The 24,649-nt window shown below is 35.1% G+C and overlaps 2 protein-coding genes across 4 annotated transcripts; both read left to right on the plus strand.

The window, feature by feature from the left end:
- Positions 1–4,386: 4,386 nt before the first annotated feature.
- Positions 4,387–10,284, plus strand: LOC137743502 (uncharacterized). Of its 2 annotated transcripts, none has more exons than XM_068483406.1 (4): positions 4,387–4,577; positions 5,850–6,984; positions 8,154–8,824; positions 8,954–10,284. In XM_068483406.1, exons 2-4 carry the CDS (start codon positions 5,879–5,881, stop codon positions 9,973–9,975), a joined length of 2,799 nt encoding a protein of 932 aa, XP_068339507.1. In that variant the 5' UTR covers positions 4,387–4,577; positions 5,850–5,878; the 3' UTR covers positions 9,976–10,284. The 2 variants fall into 2 exon arrangements, with proteins under 2 accessions (XP_068339507.1, XP_068339506.1); XM_068483405.1 differs by lacking the exon at positions 4,387–4,577 and adding an exon at positions 5,521–5,721.
- A 9,146-nt stretch (positions 10,285–19,430) lies between these two features.
- Positions 19,431–24,344, plus strand: LOC137743801 (uncharacterized). 2 transcript variants are annotated; one of them, XM_068483740.1, is made up of 14 exons: positions 19,431–19,454; positions 19,588–19,686; positions 19,764–19,883; positions 20,154–20,258; positions 20,607–20,690; positions 20,781–20,896; positions 21,062–21,163; positions 21,277–21,390; positions 21,517–21,573; positions 21,952–22,018; positions 22,169–22,222; positions 22,952–23,026; positions 23,603–23,638; positions 23,972–24,344. In XM_068483740.1, the coding sequence occupies exons 1-14, from the start codon at positions 19,431–19,433 to the stop codon at positions 24,062–24,064; spliced, it is 1,146 nt and encodes a 381-aa protein (XP_068339841.1). In that variant the 3' UTR covers positions 24,065–24,344. The 2 variants fall into 2 exon arrangements, with proteins under 2 accessions (XP_068339841.1, XP_068339840.1); XM_068483739.1 differs by having other exon boundaries at positions 19,431–19,450; positions 19,578–19,686.
- The last annotated feature ends 305 nt before the right edge of the window (positions 24,345–24,649 follow it).

A 24,649-nucleotide genomic window follows, 5' to 3' on the forward strand; every position in this document is an offset into this window, starting at 1 on the left:
TTTTATCTCAAAAAATCTCAATGCAATCTACTGAGTAGCACTCAACCTATCATTTGTAAAGAATCAATCTTCTGATGTGAGACATTGTATTTCATCCAGAACTCTTTACAAATATGAGTTGATCAGCTTATAAAACTAGTTAAGTTATAGTCCAACTCAATTTTTGTACATTTTGGTTACGTAGCTTCCACTAATTATATTTTTGTTTACTGTCCAAATCTGATACACCTCATTCATACATGGCTGGAGTCAAAGAAGCGTTTTCTTCTTCAAGATTCCATACTGACAACCACCAATGATGATTTTTTTTTTTATTTGGTCTAATATATAGGGTTTTGACCTTGGATCATATATATGAAACAATGAAAGGAGGGGGGGAGGGGGGGGGGGGGGTGTGGAAGGGGGGGTGAGATAAAATATGCTTAAAAGTGTCAGAAGTGGTGTATAGGTTTACTAAATTTGAGGGTAAGATCTAATCTAATGAGAGTCAAATGCATGACGGTTAAAATAAATAAAAAAATTGTCAGGGGCCATGAAAGTGGAAAGTTGTATCCATCAAGGCAATCTAACACTTGTATTATTAATAATTTTTAATAGAGAGATTTATCAAGAAAGTGAAGTCATATTATTGCCAAATAGTTTCATATTTTAATCAAGTTATAAAATACTAAGAAGAATTTGATGAATATATTGGAAATTATAATAGGATGCATGCTTTACAACGTTTAAAATGAAAGCCATGATATTACAAAACTTGTCTTATTAATCACATAAAAAATGAAGAAAAATCTCAAAAATCAATAATTGATTTTAGGTTTAAGTGAGGCCAAAAATAAAAACAGAACACCATTCCATTTTTCCTATTTTAATGTGAAGGTGAAGGTGAAGATAAGTTACTTAAATCTCAAAAATCAATAATTTGACTTTAGGTTTAAGTGAGCTCCTTATGTATCTATAATTCAAATTTTTAAGCTTGTGCCAATAAAAAGAAGTGTAAATTAATTTTATATTGCTTCTCTCATTTGGCATATAAGTTTTGACCATAATTCACTCATATGTATTATTGAATCGCGTTTATCTAATGAGAAAATTCCTATTAGTTGTTATTGGTCAGATTCCTTAGAAGAGGTCATCCATTTTGCACTCTTCTTATTTGCTTCATGTCATATAATCTTCATATATGGTAGGTGATTAATTTCATCCTATTAAATTATACGGAGGAAGCTCTACCATGCCCTAATTTTAATTTTTTTAATTTTTTTATGATTACATAAGCAGATGTTTAATTTTTCAATAGATAATATAGTAGGGACACAATGCAAACTTTTTTATTTTTTGGGGCCAATAAAAACACGGAATAAGTTTGAACAAAGAGGAAAAGAACAAATAGTCTAGCTGGCTCCCCCCCCCCCCCCCCCCCCGCCCCCAACCCTTCTCTCTCTTCCACCTCCCAAAAAAAAAAAAAAAAAAAAACAAAGCTCCTCTCTTCCACCTCCCAAAAAAAAAAAATCAAAAAACAAAGCTCCAGAGCAAGCAGGGTTTATTATAACATAATTTCCCTAACTTAGAAGTTTGAAAATATTCATTCTTCTTTCATCTTTATTTAGGGGAATAATTCGATAGTCCATTGTTGATCGTACAATGTCAACCACCAATTACACGATAGTGGAGAAGAAATATTTCAATACTAAACATATTATCATTGCCACCAGAGGGTTTTTTTTTGGTAAATATGGTTTTGGTTAAAAGTGAATGAGTTCGAGTGTTTCAAATTTTTATGTTATCTTTTTTTAGTTCGTTGGTACAGATGTTTTATGTTATCTTTTGTTTTTTTTATTTTAACCAAAGTTGAGACTGTTAGTCAATCAATACAGGTTCACCATAATAGCCGCATGTTAACCTGCTCACAAACATCAAAGCATCACAAGAGTGCCATGTGTCCAATTAGTTAGTCCTTTTTTCACAAGAGTACCATGTGCTCTAATTGCATTATTTTAAGTAATCCAATTAGTTAGTCGATTGTGTCACCCATCTATTTTTGTTTCTTTCCCTAGTCTATGATTGGTTAGATCAATATCTCATTTGTTTAATTAGGTTGTCAATGGTAAGTCTTCTTGATCTCTTCCTTCTCTTTGCATCCCTATTTCAGGCAGTGGTCGGTTGCTCGATCTGTCGACTTTTGTGGTTATGGTCGCTCTCTCCTTCTGTTGAGAAGAGCCTTTTGTAGCAATTATGAATTACTGGTCAATCTTGAATTTAGAGCAATGTAGTTGTTCAAATCCGAGGTGTTTCTATGATTTGTGCTCTTGGCAATGTTCTATGAGAAGAAACTCGACATTTGTTAGAGCCTTGGAGGTGACTTATACCATGGTTTTTTTACCCCATTACTGAAACATCATCAAAGGTTGGTGCAGTTTTTCCTCTTTGGTGTCATTGCGGTGGCTTAAGGGGATTCATACCGTTCGGGCTTTTTTTGTTGGTTAGATTGTGATTTGGCGTATTTTTTCCCGGCAATGGACTGTGAGGACCTCTTCATTATATCTCATAGAACGACTTCTTTGCCTAAGAAGCATCGTCTTTTACAGGTTCATTAAAAAGTAATGTAAGGTTTTGTTCTCATGAGCATTATCATTTAGTTTGGTTGGATATGATTCCGTAGTTGAGGTTTTGTATTACCTTTCCATTGTGTTTGTAATCGTGAAATTGTATTTCTTCTTGATGATGTTCTACATTTTATTTGATTAATGAAATGTTTCTGAAGCTGGTTTATACGTTTACTAAATTGAGGTTAAGATCTAATCTAGTGAGAGTCAAATGCATGTCGGTTAAATTTTATTTTAAAATGTCAGGGGCGCATGCGCTTCTGTGAGATGCTTAATTAACAATTATGTCCTCCTCAGAGCAGCAGATGGTAATTAATAAGACTGATCGAAGATAATAAGATTTCTGTGTGTGTTTAGTTCTTTTTAAAGGGACCATGCATGCATGTGATACGTACAATTTTCAAAGTCGAATCATGCCCTTTCATGATGTTCTACATTTTATTTGATTAATGAAATGTTTCTGATTAAAGAAAATGTTTATGATTGAGACTCGTGAATTTAATATAGGGTGGTTTTATTCACACACTCATCCTTACTTCTTACACACTTTTTAATTTCGTGTTGTCGAATAGAATGAGTTGTAAAAGATTAATGGACAAAAATTAACAATAGTGTGTGAGTTAAAAAGAAGTGTGTAAATAACACTACCCTTAAAATACTAAACTCAAGAATATGAAGAATATGAAAACAATAAAGAATATGAAGAATATGAAGTCTTACCTTAAAATACCCTTAAAATACTAATCATCAATGTCGTCAAAATCACTAAAACAATAAAGAATATGAAGTCTTACCTCATGTGAAGCTTCTGAAACATTGATTTCGTGTTTCATTCGTCAAAAATAATTTTTCTCAATCAACATGTTTGTAGTTTCATTGGTTAGGGTTTTGTTCAATAATGGAGAGTCGAAGGGATTTTGATAGTTGAAGAAAATAAATAATACGTTAAAAGTGATTTGGGGTGTATTTAGAATTTTTTTTTTTTTTAAACCTAATAAGGTCAAAATTGCCATTGTATAGTAGGGTAAATAAATCATTTAATATGAGGTGCATTCAACATTTTGTAGAATCTAATATGAAAAGTCTTTCCAATTTATCATAGGAGTTTGATTTTTATAAAATTGGATCAAGCCTAATTTTTTTGGGCCCAATGGGAAAGACTTCGGACGGAGTGAGCAAAAACACTTTTTTTCTTTACTATTATTTTTAAAAGACTTCCGTATGCAAAAGTAAATTTTGTCTAGGTATTTTCTCAATATAACTAGTTCATTTTCTCAACCCTTCTTCTTAACCGAAATGCTCTTTTATCATTTCCAAGCAGTAAATCTATTTTGTAGCACATTGGATGACCAGTGACCAACTTTGTCAAGATGTGAATGAGCAAACGTGTAAGCATAGCTTTCCTCGTTGCAAATGTTATGAAACCTAAAAGCACATCTTCTTCTTAATTATTCAGCTTCTGCAACTCTAATGGCAATTCACCAACAAAAATACGACTTGACCAGTTTATGCAATACAGGAAATTTCTCTCTCTCAATTCATACTTTGCCTTCTAATTTCTAATTTTCCTTGAATAAAGGGTACAAACCCATTTGGATTATCCCCACTGCAAGCAAAATTCGCAGGAATAAAGGTTTCTTGCATTCAACTTGTCAAAGTTCGGCAAAAAACCATTAACAAATTACAGCTTGCTGCAATGTACAATTAGGTATCTTCATATGGTCAAACTATATATATTTCAAATGTACATAAAGATTTGTTTAGTTATTTATGAACTAATTATCTCTATAGTACTCAATCTTTATGCCTCTCATGCACATGCATCATTCTCTGTAACCCTACGCGGCAGCTCTCGTTCACGCTGTGCATGGTGGGGGTGTGAATTTCAGGTTTAGCTTTCGCCTGTTTTGCTGAAGGAGAAAAGCTGAAAAAGGAACTTCTCTCTTATCTCTACTCATTTCCTTCATCATCAAGGTAGCTTGTATGAGTCTTATCTCTACGTTGTCTTCATTTTCCTTTGGACAAATATCAAATAAAAAATAAAACACTAACACATTAGTTTGTATCCTATAAGTTAAATGTATCTAGTAGTACTTTTTATTTTTATTTTTCATAATCAAACTAGGAAGTATGAGTCGTAAATCTACATGATACAAGTTCTTTTTCATTTATTACCAACATTTGTTACTAAATGACGTGCAAATTTCTAATTTTTACTTTTTGTGAATACATAATTTTTATAACTGACTAAGACCGAAAACAAATAAAATATTGCCACGTCAATTTGTATCTTATAACTTGGCGTATGCACTACTACTCCTTTTTCTTTCCTGGTTCATGAACTCCATGTGTTGACCGTCTTAAGACAAAATCAGATACCAATTTTTCTTGGGAATTGAGATTTTGACAAATTTAATCTCAGTTCTCTGCTATGTGAATTTTTGGGGATTTGGCCAATTGGGTTTCTATAAGGTCCGTTAAACAATGATTATAGACTTCTAAGGTTCAGAATTTGAGGGCTTCGATTGTCTTGTGGGGTCTCAGTGGGCAGTACATATGAGACAGACAGAGAGAGAAGGAGAGTGAGAATTTTTTGTCACATAGCAGTGCCGAAAACGCAGGAGGAGCCCTTATCTGCGGCAGCAGAGCCGGCTTTCAATGGTGCCTTAAGGGTGGAAATGTAAGAGTTGTAGTGAAAAGGGAACGCGTCTAAAAAACACTCTTCTTATAACTTAATCCTAACCGTCCGTTTTAATTATATGCGTTTTGCCCCATGTGACCCTTGCTGCATTTTCCATGGGGTGCTTCCCCTTCACTTTTCTTGTACTTTTCCTTCTATACATATACATACATATGGATACATAGATATATATATATATATATATATATATATATAAACACATGACCCCTCAAAGCTTGTCAACACAATTAGGACCAGCTTACTTGAAAGCCCTTTTGGCCTCTCCTCAAAACCTTTTCTCCTTAAGGTGGTTGGTGGTGGTGAAGTCCAAGTGTTTGATGAAATTTCGTTAATAATCTCAACCTCTACTAGTTTCATAGCTAGCACTCTTAACAAGTTCAGATTTGTTGTTTTTGCTCATTTGGGTTCTTGTTTTTGGTGAGTTTCAAACTTAAATTGCTTCACAAGTTTTTTTTAGCTCAAGATCCAAGGCCGATGAACGATTTATGAATGTGTTTGTTGATGATTTTTTTTTTTTTTTTTTTTTTTTTTTTTTTTTTTTGCAGGTGTGAGATTGATTTGGACTTGAACTCAAATGATGGAAATGGCTCGAAATTCGAACACAAGAAGTGCGGACTGCTTGGAAGGAATGCTAAATGATTATGTGGGAGGGAAGGCCAAGTTGAAGGCTCATAAGAGTACTTCTTCTAGGCTTGTAACTGCTCTCACTTGTCTCCAATTTGCCTTTGCAGTTTATGCAACATTCCTCCTTTACTACATGAGCCCTTCGATCGATTTACGAACCAAACCAGACTTTGCATGGGCTACCAAGATTGCACAACAATGGAAACACTATATAATCCAACCCCACATTCTCAACCACTATCAAGAATCCGCTTCTCTTGTTCAAACCGAAAGCCTTCCAATCATGCCCTCGCTAGTTTGCGAGCATGAGAAGATTGATTTCATGCAGAAGAAGTCCAACGATGCCCAGATGATCAAGCTTAAGACAGAGCTTTACCATGAGGTTTTGGACTTTCAGAGCAAATCCATCGGCACCGAAACTCTTGCTCAGTTGATGGCAATGAAATCGAAGTGGGATTTGAAAGGCCCCAACAGACCAAAAGTCACAGTGATCTTAAACCACTTCAAGAGAAAAACACTTTGTGCTCAGCTGGAAACCTTGCTTCAACAAACCCTTCCCTTCCACCACGTTTGGGTGCTTTCATTTGGGAGCCCAAATGAGCTTTCGTTGAAGAGAATTGTCGAAAGCTACAACGATTCAAGGATAAGCTTCATAAGTTCAAGCTATGACTTCAAGTACTATGGAAGGTTCCAAATGGCTCTGCAAACCGAAGCCGATCTTGTGTACATTCTTGATGATGACATGATTCCTGGGAAGAAAATGCTGCAGATTTTGTCACATGTAGCGGGAACGGAGAAGTACAAGAATGCGGTTTTGGGAAGCATAGGGAGAATTCTGCCATTCAGGCAGAAGGATTTTACCTTTCCAAGCTACAGAAAGTTCAGGTCTAAGGAGGCAGGGCTTTATTTGCCTGACCCTGCTTATGATATCACACTGGATAAAATTGTGCAGGTGGACTTCCTTTCCAGTTCTTGGTTCTTGTCTGCAGAGCATATCAAGACACTTTTCATCGAGAAACCCTTCACCTTTTCGACTGGCGAAGATCTACACCTCAGGTACATTTTTGACTGCTTTTCATCTGTTTTTTAGAAAGCTATAATATTAACTGCTCTAATATACAGGGTGAGCACACTGCTCTACCCAACTGAACTAATCCGCTTGGTTATTTTCATCTTAGTAGAGAAGTTTTTACCTTGATGCAGGCTTATATTCTTAATTACTACAGAAAATTACTGTTAAATTTGCATGAAATGTTGTTAATTTCAGCCAAGTAGCCAGCACTTCTAAGTATTTAAATCAGAAATTTGATTGGCTTAGCTGGAAATTTTAAACTCAAATCCTATTAGTCATCATATGTTTAAAAAATCAAATTAATTCAGGCATACTTTAGAAAATTGATTTGGAATAAACTGTGAACACAAAGTGTATTTGGCCATTTCAAGTTTTAATTCCGTACTTAAATCAGATTTTCTTTCTAATGGGGATTAATTTGTGTGAAGGAATATAAACACTATTGCTCTAATAATGTGGTCAACTTGTCTGTTGTGGATGTACATATTAATTATTTTATTTTAATATTTGGTATTTTTGTTTCCTTGTTCCACTAATTGATGTTCTGCATCCACTTGCTTGTGTCTTGTACTTTACTTTCTCCCACGTTGCGCATGTCGAAATTTTCCAGATTCCCCTTTGCATTGTGGGATTATTATTTCATTGCATTTGGCTTGGGAGGACATTGCCAACTACAGCAGTCGATTCTTTTGAATTAGGCTGACCAAACTAACAACTAAAATTTCAAATTTTTCCTGCAAAAACATTGGAACATTGGTTACAAGTTAAACTCTGAATACCATTCTCCATGTAATATATAATTAAGGAGTTTTTGTCACGCCAAGCCTAGAGTAGTGGGTTAGTAACTACGTAGGGCATTAAGGTGACTGGTCGTATATGGAGGGCAGCCCTGTAGAATAGTTCACGCACTAAAGCATTTATTTGTGGCTAGAAGTCTGAATTTTGTAATACAAGAATGACGAAAGGAGGTAGTTGGATTTTCATCCTTCAACAAAATTGAATTTCGATCAAACCCAAGTGTTAAAATTTTACTGTTTTCAGCATTTTTTCTGAGTAATCTGTTATCAACCGGATATACAATTCTCAAATTGGATTATATTTAGCCATTTGGAATAGTTTCTGATGGTTACTTTTTATTTTGGTGAAAATGCAGCTATCAGCTTCAAAAGTACAGAAATGCAGGATCATTTGTTCTTCCAATTGACTCAAATGATAAGGAAACTTGGGGCGACAGTGAACATAGGCTTGCTTATGTGTCCGAAACCACTGTAATTTTCAAAGATATCGTTCAAGTCCGAGATGATCAATGGTGGAAAGCACTATCTACTGGTTATATCACTCAGTGGGCTGCAATGTATCCTCAAAAGGTTGATGCTCTCTTTTATGCTCATTCGGTTGATGAAGTTAAGGCACTTGCACCCCTTCTTGAGAAATTCAGGTCTACCGTTGGCAAGAAAGCTTACATCGCTGTCTCGGGCGGAAGTTACTGCACTTGTGAAGATGCAGCAACTGCTCTCAAGTGGCCTATATTGGTCTGTAGAGAGAGAAGGTTTAAGATATTCGATTTGGCTGTGGGAGCTCTCTCGGGAGTGTCAAACTCGGAGGTGGTAGTGCTGCAAGGAGTGTATGCTAGCATGAAAGGATTGATCAAGATTCACAACCCAAGTGTAGTGATCACAGTGGCTGACATTGATCCTAATGTGAAGAAAGCATTGAAAATGGCGACAGAAACAAATACAAATAATACAACATTGGTTCTTCTACCGAGGCCTTCGATTTCTAAGGTTCTTTGGATGGCTGATCTTAGAACAACAGCACTGCCAAGTAAGATAGATTGATAGCCTTTAACTCCAATTAAGATAACAAATTTGCTTCAAAATGTATCACTAACTTTCCGTACCATTTCATACTTTCTTTTAGCATGTATCTAACCTACGAATTTCTCGAATGCAGATTGGAACCGAATGCGGATATCCATCAACATCATCACCCAAAACAGAGTTCACTCACTTACAAGGCTGCTCAAATCTCTCAGTGATGCCTACTATCTTGGTGATGAGGTACCTATCAGCTTTAACATGGACAGTAAAGTGGATGAGGCAACTATTAGACTAGTAAGTTCCTTTGACTGGGCTCATGGCCCGAAAACCCTCAAAAGACGAATCATCCAAGGAGGGCTTATTCGAGCTGTCAGCGAGAGTTGGTACCCTTCATCTGACGATGATTTTGGTCTGTTACTCGAGGATGATATTGAAGTCTCTCCTTACTACTACCTATGGATCAAATACGCCCTCTTAACTTATCACTATGACCCCCAAGTGTCCCTCCCAGAGCTCTCCTCGATCTCTCTTTACACCCCTAAGCTGGTTGAAGTGGTGAAAGAAAGGCCTAAGTGGAATCCAACCGAATTTTTCAAGAACATCCATCCAAACACACCATATGTCCATCAGTTACCATGCAGTTGGGGTGCAGTCTTCTTCCCCAAGCAATGGAGAGAATTCTATGTCTACATGAACATGAGGTTCACCGAAGACGCCAAGAAAAACCCGGTTCAAATTCCCAAGTCCAGGACTAATGGCTGGCAAGCTTCATGGAAAAAGTTCCTCATAGACATGATGTATCTCAGAGGGTACGTCAGTCTCTATCCAAACTTTCCAAATCAGGCAAGCTTTTCGACTAACCATATGGAACCCGGAGCACATATCAGTGCCAAGGACAATGTTGTGAAGCATGACAAGTCAGATTTTGAGGTGCCATTGTTGAAGGAAGACTTTAGAAACTTTTTGCCAGGTGGGAAATTGCCTCCAGCCTCAAGGCTGCCATCTTTGAACCTCTTCAACCAGCCAGTCTCTCTGAAGGGCCTAAAGGCAGCTGGGGCAAAGTTGGGGCAGGATGTAATTGGATGCAATAATGCCACAGAGATAGTGATGGTTGACCATCAAACAGGTCTGCCATCAAGGTGTGCCAAATTTTAAAAATTAAATTTCTGTTAGTTGATTATTCTTTATTTCTTTATGTAATTTCTGTTTTTATTTTCCTTTTAAACTTTATGTGAGTGGGGTTGGTGCTGAGAACAATTTGGGTGAGTGGAGGAAAAACAGTGCTGAATTAGGTGGTGACTGGTGAAGATAGATTTTTGGCAAGGAAAATTGGGATTGTGTTGCTAATGTTGTAATGCAGCCGAAAGTTGGCTTGTAACTATGTAAGCAAAGGTTTGACAAAAAAAAAAAAAAACTTTGTAAGCAAGGAAAAGATTGTTCAATGAATGTAAACTCTGCTCTCAAAATGATTTGCTGTCTCAAATTTTCATTTCTATTTTTTCCTTTCTCCTTATCCCAGATAAGCACCTGATAAATACCTGATTTTTTTTTTTCCCCTCCTTATCCCTAAACCCTCAATAGTAAAGAAAACAGCAGTATTAAACATAAATAACATCAAAGAAAATAGATAGATAGAAGATTCAAGAGGCCAATAACAATCAATATATAGACGAATGAGCCGACTTGATTTTTTGGCATTATAACCACAAAGAAGAGATTTCGGACTTTTATTCTTTGGTACTTTATATTAAACACATCCATTAGAACTAGTATTTGGGTGTTTCTTTTTGAGTTGTACAAGATGAAATTTTCATAAATGTTCTCCCGCCCGCCCACCTGGGGGGGGGGGGGGGGGGGGTGATCCGGGGGCCGGGGGCGGGTTGTCCCCTTGATTTACCTATCTCAATAAAATCTATGATTGATTCGAAGAACATCTAGGCAATTTTGCCGATGATATAACTAGTAAATATGTTCCTCCTCACGTCAACATATTTTGTTGTCTATGGGGAATTAGGCTTACTTGTTTTTTAGCACAAGTAGCTACCTAATTGTGTTCAATATATAATGACTGAAACTAATTTTGGTTGGTTAATCCGATCAGTTCATCGATGGTCGGCAAGTATGATGGTCCTAATGATGATCTTGCACGTATTTCACGTGTATCTCACCGGCGACTTTAAAAAACCTTGTGAATTGACTTGGGTTACAAGTGTGGTTTCTAGTGTATTGACCGTATCTTTTAGTGTAACTAGTTATTCCTTACCTCGAGACCAAATTGGTTATTGGGCATTAAAATTGTAACAGGCGTACCAGATGCTATTCTTGTAATAGCCTCGCCTCTGGTAGAGTTGTTACACGAAAGTTCTAGTGTTAGACAATCCACCTTGACTTGTTTTTATAGTTTACACACTTTTGTAATGATACTCTAAGGGGTGGGTGGGGAAATAAATTTGGTATCGAACTCGATATTCACGAGAATTGAACCTAAAACCTCTTACTTGCAAGTGAAGATAATACCACTAGACCATAGACCATAGTACAAAGTGGGGATATTGATTTCATTCAAGTTCCCACATTTTTTTACTTAAAAACCTGTTGGAACAAAAACTAGTGCATATTTTGGCACACAGGCACGTGATATAACTAATTTAAGTGTTATAATATGAGTGAACTAGTTTATGTTTTACACTATGAAAGATATAACCCATCAACGTGTTCTAAAAAAGAGTTTTGTTATTCTCATCCCATTGTCTTATCTTCCCACCCACTTTTTAATGAAAATTTTAATTACAAGTTTACCTATTTGTAAAATTACCTATAAGGACTTTGAAAGTTATATAATAATAATCGGTTGGGCACAAAAAGGTAGTAGGAGCCCTAGACTTACATTCGATTGTGAAAGAAATGGACAATATCTCCGCTGAATTCACAACAAAGACACAAATGATGGGGATAGAATGTGGATGCCCTTTCCAATTCAAGGATAAGAAGCTAGCCGCTGATGATGATTGGATATTGATGGTAGTTATGCAAGTGCATAATCCCACAACAACAGTAGTATTTGAATGGTCATTCATTTGCTAGTAAATTGTCGTCAGAGAAGACTTCGTTGTTGATGAAATAACATTTCAATTTTCTAGGTATAATAGTGGGTGGATAAATAGTATATTAAAGGTTATTTTAGGAATAATAGTGCGGTGGAAATAGCATTTCAATTTTTTAACTTTTTATAGTGGATGAGATTGTAATGTGGGTGTAGAAATATGACATTGGTGTGTATCTAGTAGCTGTCTAAAAATGATGAATTAGTTACCGTTTGGATGGAATTTCAATACTAAATTATTTTTCATAGGCAAGAAGTCCATACAAAATGACCTTGACAAACCCCATTGCCAACCTCAATAAATAAAATTATTTAAAAAAAAAATTATAACAAATATCAACATTGCAGTCTTGTGGCATCCTCTCTACTTGAAGCAAACTATGTTTTAGTTAAGAAAACCATTAGTGAGATCATATTTTTGTACCACATTAGCGTATCATCTTATGTGACAAAGTGATGTCTACATTCATATCAATTAATGAATTTATCTCACTGACCATCAATTGTATCCCTCATTTACCACGTCATATAATACACCAATATAGTATAAATATGTGGCCTCATTTGCCCAACACTCAGGCAAGCCTAACCACGTGTTAATACTTGAGGCATATTATTACAAGCTGATTTTCCTCTCAAATAATAACGAGAGGTGACTCTAATAAGTAATAAAGTTATTCCTCAAGGCAAAAAGTTTCTTTTTTTTTTTTTTTTGTTGAAAATAGACTTCATTAATCAAAAGGAGAATTACAAATTGTGATAGATGGACTTAAGTCCAAATCAAACACAAAACCGTAACATAAACAAAGCAAAACATAAAAAAAGTAGACAAACACAATTAAACTGGTGTTTCAAAAAAATAAAAAATAAAAACACACACACACACAATTAAACTGAGAGCAAAATTACCACCATGTTCACCTGGCATTTGAAAGATGATTAGAGCATCTCAAAGGGAGGTAGCAATACGATAGCAAAGTTAGATTGCTATCCCACATAGAAAAAATACAAAGTTAGATTGCTATCCCACATAGAAAAAATACATCTCCAACGGAAGTAGGAACTGAATTAGCAAATTGAAAAATTAGCAATTAACTTTGTAGATATACAATGTCAGTTGCTACTTCTTCAATTTAGCAAATTGGGCGCTACACTCTATTTTATTCAAAGGAAGATAGTGGTATTCTTTCTCACTTGTAAGTGAGAAGTCTTAGATTCGATTATCGCCAAAGGCGAATTTGAACCACATTATTACTAGTCCATTACGAGGCTTAGCCCAATCCTTCACCTTTAGCGTAAATAATATCGTTTGTTTAAAAAAAAAAAAAAGTATTGTTTAGTAAAGAGTGTTTTGAAAACAAAATTTGGGTCCCACAAGATGAGATAAACTTAATATATTAATATTTTTAAGATGAAAAATAAAATTTGAAGAGTTGGTTGAATAGTGAATTTGAATAACAAATTATTAAAATAGCATAAAAGTGCCAAAATGGGTAATAATACTTTTAAAGAAAACTTTGTTATCTTAGTTGAAGATGCCCTCAGCATTACTCATATTTGAAAGGTTAGTTGCTATTTTTTCAATTTGCTAAGGAGCAACTGATTTTATTATTTTTTTATTTAAAGAAAATTCAATTGCTTCTTTCGTGGGAGATATGTTTTTTCTTACGTGGCATAACAAATGTAACTTTGCTATCCCATTATTATCTTCCTTGAAAATGCTCTAACCATGTGTTTAAAATGTCAAGCCAATGTGGTGGTAATCTTCTCAAAGAACCTCAAGGCTTTAATTAGTGATAACCTCATATTTGGTAACTTCCGTGATACTGCAGGTAATATGACTACTAAACTTTGAACAATAACTTTAGTTTTATTATATTAACACCCCACAAATTATTGAATAAACCTCACATACTTAATACATCCTACATTTGTTTTTTCAATGAAAATTTATCTTAATACACCCCACATACTTTCCCATAATACCCTCACACCTCACATTCTTAATATACACCTTATATTTTCTACATGCATCCCGTACTTTCTATACACCCCACATTTCTCAAATCTTATAAAGCTTTTAATTTGGACAAAAAATGCCAATTGGAATTTTGACAAAAGATGTCGTCTGGGATTTAAAGCATATGTGGGTTGTTTTCAATTCCACCATTAAAACCCATGTCTTCTGTTTTTAATATTTGGTGGTAATTTTAGATGTTTAATTCTTCATGTAATCCATGTGATCCCTAAAAGATGATACGAGCATAGAAGCTTGAATAACGCAGCAAAAGTAAGATTAAATCATTATCGATGTCGTCAAAATCACTAAAACAATAAAAAATATGAAGTCTTACATCATGTGAAGCTTCAGAAACATCGATTTCGTGTTTCATTCGTCAAAAATAAATTCTCAATTAACATGTTTGTAGTTTCATTGGTTAGAGTTTTGTTCAACAATTGAGAGTCGGAGGGATTTTGATAGTTGAAGAAGATAATAATACGTTAAAAGTGATTTGGGGTGTATTTAGAATTTTTTTTTATTTTTTATTTTAACCTAATAAGGTCAAAATTGTCATTGCATAGTAGGGTAAATAAATCATTTAATATTAAATTTTAATATGGGATGCATTCGACATTTTGTGGTGTGCTAATATAAAAAGCCTAACTTTATTTTTATTTTGTTTTAATTTTTTTTTTTTTTAAGACTTGTTACGATATGTCTCAAATAATAACTCCTGTTAGGGCCCGCCATAATGGTCGAGCACCAAATGTGATGACCATGGACCTCAAGTTGAGAGGAGCTTTAAAAAATTTCTTCTCACTTACAAGTGAAAAGAAAAGCAACTAAATTATAGTACTAAAAGTATAAATGGAGATCAAGAGCAAAATAGCCATAACTCATGTCCCAAAACAACCCAAGGCCACCAACATCACCAACACTAGTAATCGTGAATAGGCAGGAAGAGAGAAATATGAGAAACACATTTTGGGCTCTTTTGGAAGGACAGACATATATGAGAGGACTTTGTATTTTTTTTATTAGTTAGGTTTTTTTTGTTTTGGTAAAACCTTTCTGAAGAAAGAAGACAATTTTATTTCAAACACTAAATTACAAACAGAGGCCCACATACAAAATATAGTACCAAACACACAACTGGACCTCCCAACTAACCCAAGAAAGTTAAAAAAAAGAGCCCGGCACTATGGACAAAAACAAAAGAGGTTTCTCGACCCCAACATCCATCACCGTAACAGTTTTTCCAATCAACCCAAAACAAATCCTCTAGCCAACGCCAAATCCAATTAAGCAGCTCTGCAGAACCCAACCACGAAAGCCCGATCGCCCCGATCTCAGCCAAAAATTGGAAGAAATCTGTGAAAATACCCCGAACGACACGGCCAACGAAGGCAAACAAGGGAGAAGGAGGTCTTGTATTAAACACCCGAGCCGATGAGTCCACTGGAGCTCTACGCACCCTCTCAAATGATCGCAAAAATTTGCGTTGAAATCTGACTGAAGATCAAATTGAAAGTATTTGGGATGACAAACGTCGAGGAGAGACTGTTTGGGTGAATCAGGAAGAACTGGGGGGAAAGTTAACCAAAAAACTGAGAAACAGAGAGCAAAAAGAAAAGCTTTCCTCCGCCATCGGCAACGATTTTATACGGTGGGGAGTTCACTCACACAGACGGTGGGAAAGACTCTCAGGAAGAGAGAATGACTCTCACACACGGAGAGAAAATTTTGGATTAGTTAGGTTAAAGATTGGGTATGTTTGGATACAACAAGAGGAGGAGCGAGCGTGTCAACAGACACGTTATGAAATGTGTAATTCCTGACTTAGATCCGAAATAGAAATCTCATCCGCGATGCCTTTTAATCGCATCAAATAACGGCTTAGAAACGAGTCTATTTTAATGTTGAATAGGATGTCCCATTCGGCCCACCAAACAGGCTACTCTTCTTGATTTGCAACATCACGCATGGTAACTGCGAAATAGCCATCCTTGAGTATGGGGGTGGGAGAAAAGAGAAGAGAACTGAATGGTGCATCATTGGTGACTGCAATATCCGCCATCTCATTTGTAATAATTGTCCTACAGATTTTATTACATGGGCCTAATTAGTTTTTGCCCTAATGTGCCACCAAATAGCCAAGGTCGACATTACGTCAGATAACCATAATGAATGCCCCTGCATTACAATTTGAAAAAAAAAAAATAAATATATATATATATATATATATATTTATATATAGTTTTGGTATACGATTTAGAGAAGGAAATCTATAAATAAATGTCTCGATTCGTGAATGCATTGAATAGGAAAATAAAAAAGAACGAAATTAATCAAATTTTGCAAGTATTACTAATTCTATTTGTGTGCCAATATATTTGAGTATAGAAATTGAAAATGTGACATGTTCATCGTACTTTGGAAATTGTACACCTAAATTGTAATGAAAAATCACGTATGTGGCATGCATAGAAGCAGAGTACAAATAAAATCCCATGTACGTTTATAAAAAAAATCGAAAAAATTGTCTACTTGAGCTTGCATAATTAGTTTTTGGCTTAATCCCTACCAAATAACCAAGGTCGACATTACGTCCGATGACCATAATGAATGCGCCTACATTACAATTTGAACAAAATACATAGTTTTGTTTTACGATTTAGAGAATGAAATTATATAAAAAATAAAAAAAAAAAGTCTCGATTCATAAATGCATTGAATAGGAAAATAAAAAGGAATGAAATTTATGAAAATTTGCAAGTATTACTATTTGTATGTGTGTCCAAATAGATTTGAGTATAGATATTGGAAATGTGACATGTTAATCGTATTTTGGAAACTGTACATCTAAATTGTAATGTCAAATCACGTACATGGCAAGCATAGAAGCAGAGTATAAATAAAATCCCGTGTTCGTTTAACAAGAAAGAATTGAAATAATTTTCATAGAGACTTTCATTACATAAATTAACCAGCCTAATTACTTTTTGCCCTAATGCACCACCAAATAGCCAAGGTCGACATTACGTTCGATGACCATAATGAATGCGCCTGTATTACAATTTGAACAGAATATATAGTTTTGAGTTATGATTTAGAGCATCAAATAAAAATCAAATAAAATAAAAGTCTCAATTCATGAATGCATTGAATAGGAAATAAAAAGGAATGAAATTAATCAAAATTTGCAAGTAATTACTTTTTTTATTTGTGTCCAAATAGATTTGAGTATAGGAATTGGAAACATGACATGTTCATCGTATTTTGGAAAGTGTACACTTAAATTGTAATGTAAATCACATAGGTGGCACGAAGTGAAGCTGAGTATAAATAAAATACCTTGTATGTTTCTAAAAAAAAAATTGAAATAGTTGTCGTAGAGACTTTCATTACATAAGCCAGCCTAATTAGTTTCTGCCCTAATGCGCCACCAAATAGCCAAGGTCGACATTACGTCTAATGAACATAATGAATGCGCCTACGTTACAATTTGAACACATACATAGTTTTTATGGGGAAACTTGATTAAAGTCCAATTTTTTGAGCCAATAGTAGGAATAGTCCAGTTTATTAAAATAAGTCCAATTTGTTATATTTAATTATTTAATTATCAATAGTTATATGTTCAATGATAAGATTTATTATAAAAATCAAATTTCTTCCCAATTATCTCTTTGCTTATTTCTTTTTATTTATCTTTTTGTTATTTCTCGTTTTTCCTCCTACTTTAAACCCCATTTATAGATTTTATTTTTAATTTTTATAATCAACCTATATCACAGGTTAATTATATTTATCTACCTATATGACAGATTCTTTTTTTATAATCAACCTATCACAGATTAATGTGTCTTACTTGTAGGTATGTTATGTTTTTTCTACATTTTAATTAGGTTTCATATCTCACGTATAGGTATTATATACATTCATATATTTGTTACTTGAGTTAGGGTAGAATGTTTTGTAGATAAATTTATGCTAGTATATTAGTATTTTTGTTGTAAGATATTAAATATATTCTTTTGGAGTTGGAAAATGCATAATATTAGAAGATTTTAATTGATTTTTAATATTTTTTGAAAATATAAAATGAGTATAAAAGAAATAAAAACATATAATTAGATAACTGGACTCACTCCCAAAAACACTCTACATTTTTGGACCTGGATCTAAAAGCCCCTTTTATTTACGATTTAGAGAATGAAATAAAATATAATAAAAACGTCTTGATTAATGAATGTATTGAATAGGAAAATAAAAATGAATGACATTAATGAAAATTTGCAAGTATGTCTATTTGTGTCCAAATAGATTTGAGTGTAGACATTGGAAATTTGACATGTTCATCGTATTTTGGAAAGTGTACACCTAAATTGTAATCTAAAATCACGTAGGTGGCACGCATAGAAGCAGAGTATAAATAAAATCCCTATGTATATTTAACCAAAAAAATTGAAATAATTGTAGTAGAGACTTTCATTACATGAGCCAACCTAATTAGTTTGTGCCCTAATGTGCCACTACGTCTGATGACCATAATGAATGCGCCTACGTTACAATTTGAACACAATGCATTGTTTTGGCTTACGATTTAGAGAATGAAATTAATAAAAATGTCTCGATTCATGAATGCATGGAAAAGGAAAATAAAAAGGAATGAAATTAATGAAAATTTGCAAGTATTTTACTAATTCTATTTGTGTCCAATTAGATTTGACACAGAGAATCCATAGAAATGGAAACGTGACATGTCATCGTATTTTGGGAAGTGTACACAATGTAAAATAACGTACGTGGCACGCATAGAAGCAGAGTTAAGTAAAATTCCATGTACGTTTATCAAAGCTGGAGGAGCAAAGCGGGCAAACAAATTGATCAAAACCAACAACTGTAGCCGTGGAAGTGCTGCAAACGCTGTGCCACTGCATTCTCTCTCTCTCTCTCTCTCTCTCTCTCTCTCTCTCTCTCTGTCTCCGATACGATCTCCGGCCACCGCCGTAATCTCCAAACCCTAGAATCTCCGCAATGCCGTTCATGTTTTTTAAATATTTTTATTCCCAGTTTTCTGATCGTCAAACGAATAGAGAATGTGAATTTTCATTTTCGGGTTTTTTCCATTTTTGTTTCGTTTCATAACGTTCATATGCTGAAATTGAATTTTGTTATTTAATCGAACGTTGGGATCATATGATATGAACTAATTTTAAATAAATTATGGGTTTGATGAAGAATGTGAAATGTGATATGAGAAATGAGCAGGGGAGAATTATGGTTTTGATTTTTTTTTTTTTTTTTTCGTCAATTAATTATGGTATTGATTTGGCTGTGGTTTTGATGTTGATTTTTTAGGAGTGTAAGTTTGGGGATTTGTAGTTTGATAGAAGATTGTGGGACTGAAGAAGAATGCAATATTGGATTGAGAAGTTGCTGAATCAATTGAGTATTTTCTGGGAGTAAGCTTTTGAGTTGAGTCTCAGAGACAACACCATAATGGGCACTGTACACCGCAGGTACGTGCGTATTATCATGATGATCCCGAATACCCGATGCCTCATAAGATTGTTACATTTACCTCAGTTCATCATTAGTTTTGTTTTTCTGAATTTGTTTGATTTTATTTTTTTTTTAATTTTTCAGCGGGGTTAAGAAATCAAATGACAGTGCCAGGCTTATTTTCACTACAAGTTTGGGAGTTGTCTTTGGATTTTTCCTTGGTGTATCATTACCGTCAGTTTCTTTAAACAAGGTATATCGGCCTTCATCAGTATGTGCTTATATCGAATTGGCCGTGTATATGTATGTGATTCGTTTTGAATTTCACAGATTAGGTTACCTTCAAGCCTTATAACATCTCTTGATGTAGCCTTCACCCAATTACGTAGACCTAATACTCCCCCTTCAAGCAAGAGTCTTGAAGATGAAGGATCAGAGGGTGTCCCTAAGGTACTTATTCTACTTCTTGTACAAGATATTTCGCACTTGTGGCAATTCAATTTTAAATTTGGTGACCGAAGCCGTGGTTTTGCATAATTTTGTCTATAATCCTACATTAATTAGTTCCCAAAATGTTTAGGATGTGGTGTAGCCTGGGATTCCAGACCGCCATGGTCATAAACATTTATTCATAGTGCTAGCTAGTTTTTCACCCATAATTCATGTCCATCACATTCCAAGTAATAGTCCTTTCATATCCTTTTGTTAATTTTCTGACAGATATATGTTCCAACAAACCCGCGTGGTGCGGAAACACTACCTCCAGGAATTATTGTTCCTAAATCTGATCTTTATATCCGGAGATTGTGGGGTGAACCCGGTGAGGTATGATATCTGATAGGCATAGTGAAAGTAACTGTACTGCACATATTTTAATTTTCAAAACATTATTAATTTTATTATTTATGGTGTATCCACATTTCTGAATGAGTTAGGATCCAAGGGTTTTGGTTTAAGTAGAAAGGGCGGATTATGGAGATGGGTATTGTAAGGAAAGATTAGTTGGAGGAATATTGTGGAAATTTCTAGTCAAACTTTGTCTGTATGCAAAGCACGATCTTGCAGCAGTAGTCTTACTCTTACATGCCATCTTCGAGGCCGTTATGTATTTTGCATGTTGCTTAATAAACTTGGTCTGAAAATTGCTTATAATGACGTTCTTGAACTCTGCAGGATCTGAAAGTAACGCCAAAGTATTTGGTATCATTTACTGTTGGTATAAATCAGAAAAAGAATATTGATGCAGCGGTTAAAAAGGTTGAAAAATCTGTTATCTCCTTTCTTTTTTTTCTCTTAATTATTGATTTGATGTTCAAAAATACTGAGGTTCGTTCTTACATTTGGTAGTTCTCCGAGAACTTCACAATATTGCTCTTTCACTATGATGGCCGGACTAGTGAGTGGGAGGAGTTTGAGTGGTCAAAGAGGGCAATTCATGTTAGTGTGAAGAGGCAAGCAAAATGGTAAGTCTCAATGGTGCTTTTCATAGTTTAAAGTTCTCATTGTGTGGCTTTTTTCAACTAACAAGCTTTTTAAAATTTAAACTAGTTGTCTTTTTCTTCTTATTGCATTGTCATTTAGAAATGGATCTTTTGCAGCCAGTTGTCATACTTTCCATTGCTTTGTAGGTGGTACGCAAAGAGATTTTTGCATCCTGATATCGTAGCAGCTTATGAATATATTTTCATTTGGGATGAAGACTTGGGAGTAGAACATTTCAATGGAGAGAAGTAAGTTGCATGTCTTTCATCAAACATGGTTTCTCCTCTTACTTTATCCATTCATGTCTTCTTCTCATTCCCTTTTACCTTATTCTCCAACTCATATTCCGTGTGATTACCAGATATATACAGTTGGTCAAGAAATATGGTTTGGAGATCTCTCAACCTGGTCTTGAGCCCAATAATGGACTGACGTGGGAGATGACAAAGAGGAGAGGTGACAGAGAAGTTCACAAGTACGCTCTTTCTCCTCTTTCACTCAATGCCCCTTGCCCCCTATACACTGACACTCAAATCACCATGCAGCTATAAATGTTCCATGTATTGGAAATTAATTTCCTTGTGTCTGGATTGATAAACAGGGATACTGAAGAGAAACCAGGCTGGTGTAGTGACCCACTTCTTCCTCCTTGTGCTGCGTATGATCTCTCTCGCTCTCTCTCTAGCACGATTTTCTATGGACATGTATGTTGTTATGAGCATGCATATGGGTCTAACTGTCTAAGATTGTGTGAGTTTTCCTGCTTTCAAACAATATGCATACATCTTGGGTGCTTCTAGAAAAAATTTAAAATAACATGGTCAAACATGAGCTGTATTCGGTCTAAGTGTTTACTAAGTTGTTCAGAGGGCATGCTTGTTATTATGGTTATACTTTTCGCAAGATTGAATAAACAACTCTAGCTTGAAGGAAGATTCAGTAGCTGGAAAAGGAGGGAGTTTGTTTTCTTTTAGTACTGGTCTCAGTTATAGTCAGAATGATTCTAACAGATTGACAATTCCATCTGAGTGTTCAGATTTGTGGAAATAATGGCCCCTGTCTTTTCTCGGGAAGCTTGGCGTTGTGCATGGCATATGATTCAGGTATGGTGTATCGTTGTAATTTCTGGCTGGCTATTGATGTAGTCATTTACAACATCTTGCGGATGATATAATCTTCATTTTGAAGGATTTTTTTTTTTCTTTTTAAACTTCCCTGCAATGATAATAAAATGCTTTGTTGTGTTCTTGTAGAATGATTTAGTGCATGGATGGGGATTGGATTTTGCTCTCAGAAGATGTGTAGAGGTTAGCAGTTTCTGCATTTTATTGTTCCTCTCCTTCGTATTTTCTTCCTAGGGTTTTTGCTGCTATGTGATTTTCCTTATATTGCTGGTTGTGTTTCAATTGCACACTTCCAAACCTGCATTTGATGATGCCTCTCACAGTTCCATTTAGTTGTCCTTTTATTGCCCCCCCACCATTTTTACTAGCTGAAAAATACTTTAAGAAAAGACTTTTAAAACTTTGTTAGTGATACTTATTTCTTTTGCATGAAAATTCAGAGGTAATTTCATTTAATATCTGCAGAGGATTTCCATAAACGAAAAATCACGTACTGAGATTAAGGTGGCAATTGTTGGCTTGTTGTTGAGCATGCGCCAAAAGACTCAAAACCAAGGAACGTGTAAATTGGTTCCAACTTCATTCCAACCCAAGTGATAAAAAATTAAATGCATAAACTACAAGTATGAAACTTTAGTAGATAGGATTATGCCTAACCTCTTTGTTGGATAGATCATTGACGAGTTCTGCTCTCGATATGAGTGCCTGCGATTTACGAACATATTTATTAACATGTGTTTGAGATGTGGTATCTATTTCTGGAATGCAATTCATCTGGAGTAGTAAAAGTAGGCATGAGATAGCCTGTACCATTCTTGAAGCGTTGCAATTGCTAGATAAGCTAGGCTTCTCTATTCTTAAAAAAAAAAAACCCTAATACTTTTGTTTTCTATGCTTTTTTTGTCTCACCAGCCTGCACATGAAAAGATTGGTGTAGTTGATTCACAGTGGATTATTCATCAAGTAATTCCTTCTCTTGGGGGCCAGGTGAGTCATCGTTGGTATCTTTTCTAGATAGAGAATCCATGCATGTATCGGCACATTTATATGCATATCGTACATGGACTATGACCAAAACAAAACTCATACATAGACATCTCCCTTTCCTGTATAGGGTACAGTAATAGTTAAGCAATGCGTACATCTTGCTTTGCTTAAGTGTTTAGAATATTATATGAAACATGAAACATGAAACGGTTGATATTTGGTTAGTCTTTTATCTTATATAAGGATTGATACAGGTGTTGATGGGGAAGCATATTAATAGTTTCATGTTTTTTGATGCGATGGTTGCTTTTTTCTTTTTTTGTCAAAGCTTTTGACGCGATGGTGTTAGCACTCTGTCTGATGTGAGGTTATAATTGATAAGTTTTCTACTTTTAAATTGGTAACAAGCAATTTTCTACCTTGAAAGACCATTAGCACAGCTGCACAAGAAGGAAGTTATCATATCATTTTGTAGCTACTTGTTTTGTTGCTGTCGTGAATTGTATTAAACCCTTATTTCATTGCTGTAATAAAATAACCTGTTGATCTTGATCCTTCTTAAATCATCATGTTCAGGGAAATCAGGAGGATGGAAAAGCTCCATGGGAAGGGGTACGTGATATGGTAAAATAAGATATCGTACTTTCTTTTTCTCTTATTGCCTTTTAACTTTAGAAGTTTAGCTACCATCTCGATTATTTTCGATAATTTTTTCATGGTTGTGACCATTTAGACTATAATATCCCATGATTTATTGGCTTCCTTTCAATGTATTTACTGGATTAGTAAATCATGCTTTTCCATACTTTCTTCTGCCTTCAAATCCTTACATTCATAATTGTTGGGGGAAAACTGCATAAACCTATTGTGTTCATTCATATGTCATTCAATGATATTTCCGTGATTGTGATTTTCTGGTTACTTTTCTTTCCTGGTTCCTTGCAGGTGAGAACAAGATGCAAAAATGAGTGGGCTGAATTTCAGGCTCGCCTCCTTGGCGCAGACCAGGCATACCTTGCTCAGAAAGGAAGGGGGTAAATATACGCTTACCCCGTTAAACCAAAGCCTTTACCCCCACCCCCACACATCCCTCTGTCTCATTTTGTACATGTTTTCGATCGGCCGCAAAGGAGGGAGGGGAGGGTGTCGGAAGAGTCCAATTCCTATCGTAATGTTTTCTCCCTTTGCTGACATGTATCTTAAACGTCGCTAGTTTTATCAGAGAAGAGAGAAGTTTACCGTCTGAGATCGATTGAGTCAAGTTTCTACCTTGTTCTTTTTCACCAAGGTACAGAAAATTTACCGTACCAGTTTCTTTCACCAAGGGAATTGTGGCCTGCGAAGGGAGTTGCATTCCAATTCTGTATGGATTCTGAAATTAAACTATTTATATACAGTACAGCACATCAATGCCATCAATTCCTCTGCGGCTGCTTGTTGGTTTTGCTTCTTCTCTAAACTGTCACTGGGTTAAAAGGCTGATTCATATGGTAGCGATACAAAACGCGTGTTAAAGAAGATCTAAAAGTATTATTTAGATATGTTTACGAGTTCGGAGATCAAATGATTAAGCTTTGGTTCATCAAACGATTTATTAAAATCGATTTTAAGGTCTAACTAGCG

This window comes from Pyrus communis, chromosome 8 (genome assembly GCF_963583255.1).
Source record: "Pyrus communis chromosome 8, drPyrComm1.1, whole genome shotgun sequence".
In the NCBI taxonomy this organism is placed as follows: domain Eukaryota; kingdom Viridiplantae; phylum Streptophyta; class Magnoliopsida; order Rosales; family Rosaceae; genus Pyrus; species Pyrus communis.

Excerpts from the sequence above, each read along its gene's own strand:
- LOC137743502 (XM_068483406.1), top strand. The coding sequence starts at position 5,879 with ATGATGGAAATGGCTCGAAATTCGAACACAAGAAGTGCGGACTGCTTG. Across the intron at positions 6,985-8,153 it reads GGCGAAGATCTACACCTCAG|CTATCAGCTTCAAAAGTACA; the intron begins GTACATTTTTGA and ends GTGAAAATGCAG. Across the intron at positions 8,825-8,953 it reads TAGAACAACAGCACTGCCAA|ATTGGAACCGAATGCGGATA; the intron begins GTAAGATAGATT and ends TCTCGAATGCAG.
- LOC137743801 (XM_068483739.1), top strand. The coding sequence starts at position 19,431 with ATGGGCACTGTACACCGCAG. Across the intron at positions 19,451-19,577 it reads ATGGGCACTGTACACCGCAG|CGGGGTTAAGAAATCAAATG; the intron begins GTACGTGCGTAT and ends TTAATTTTTCAG. Across the intron at positions 19,687-19,763 it reads CGTCAGTTTCTTTAAACAAG|ATTAGGTTACCTTCAAGCCT; the intron begins GTATATCGGCCT and ends TGAATTTCACAG.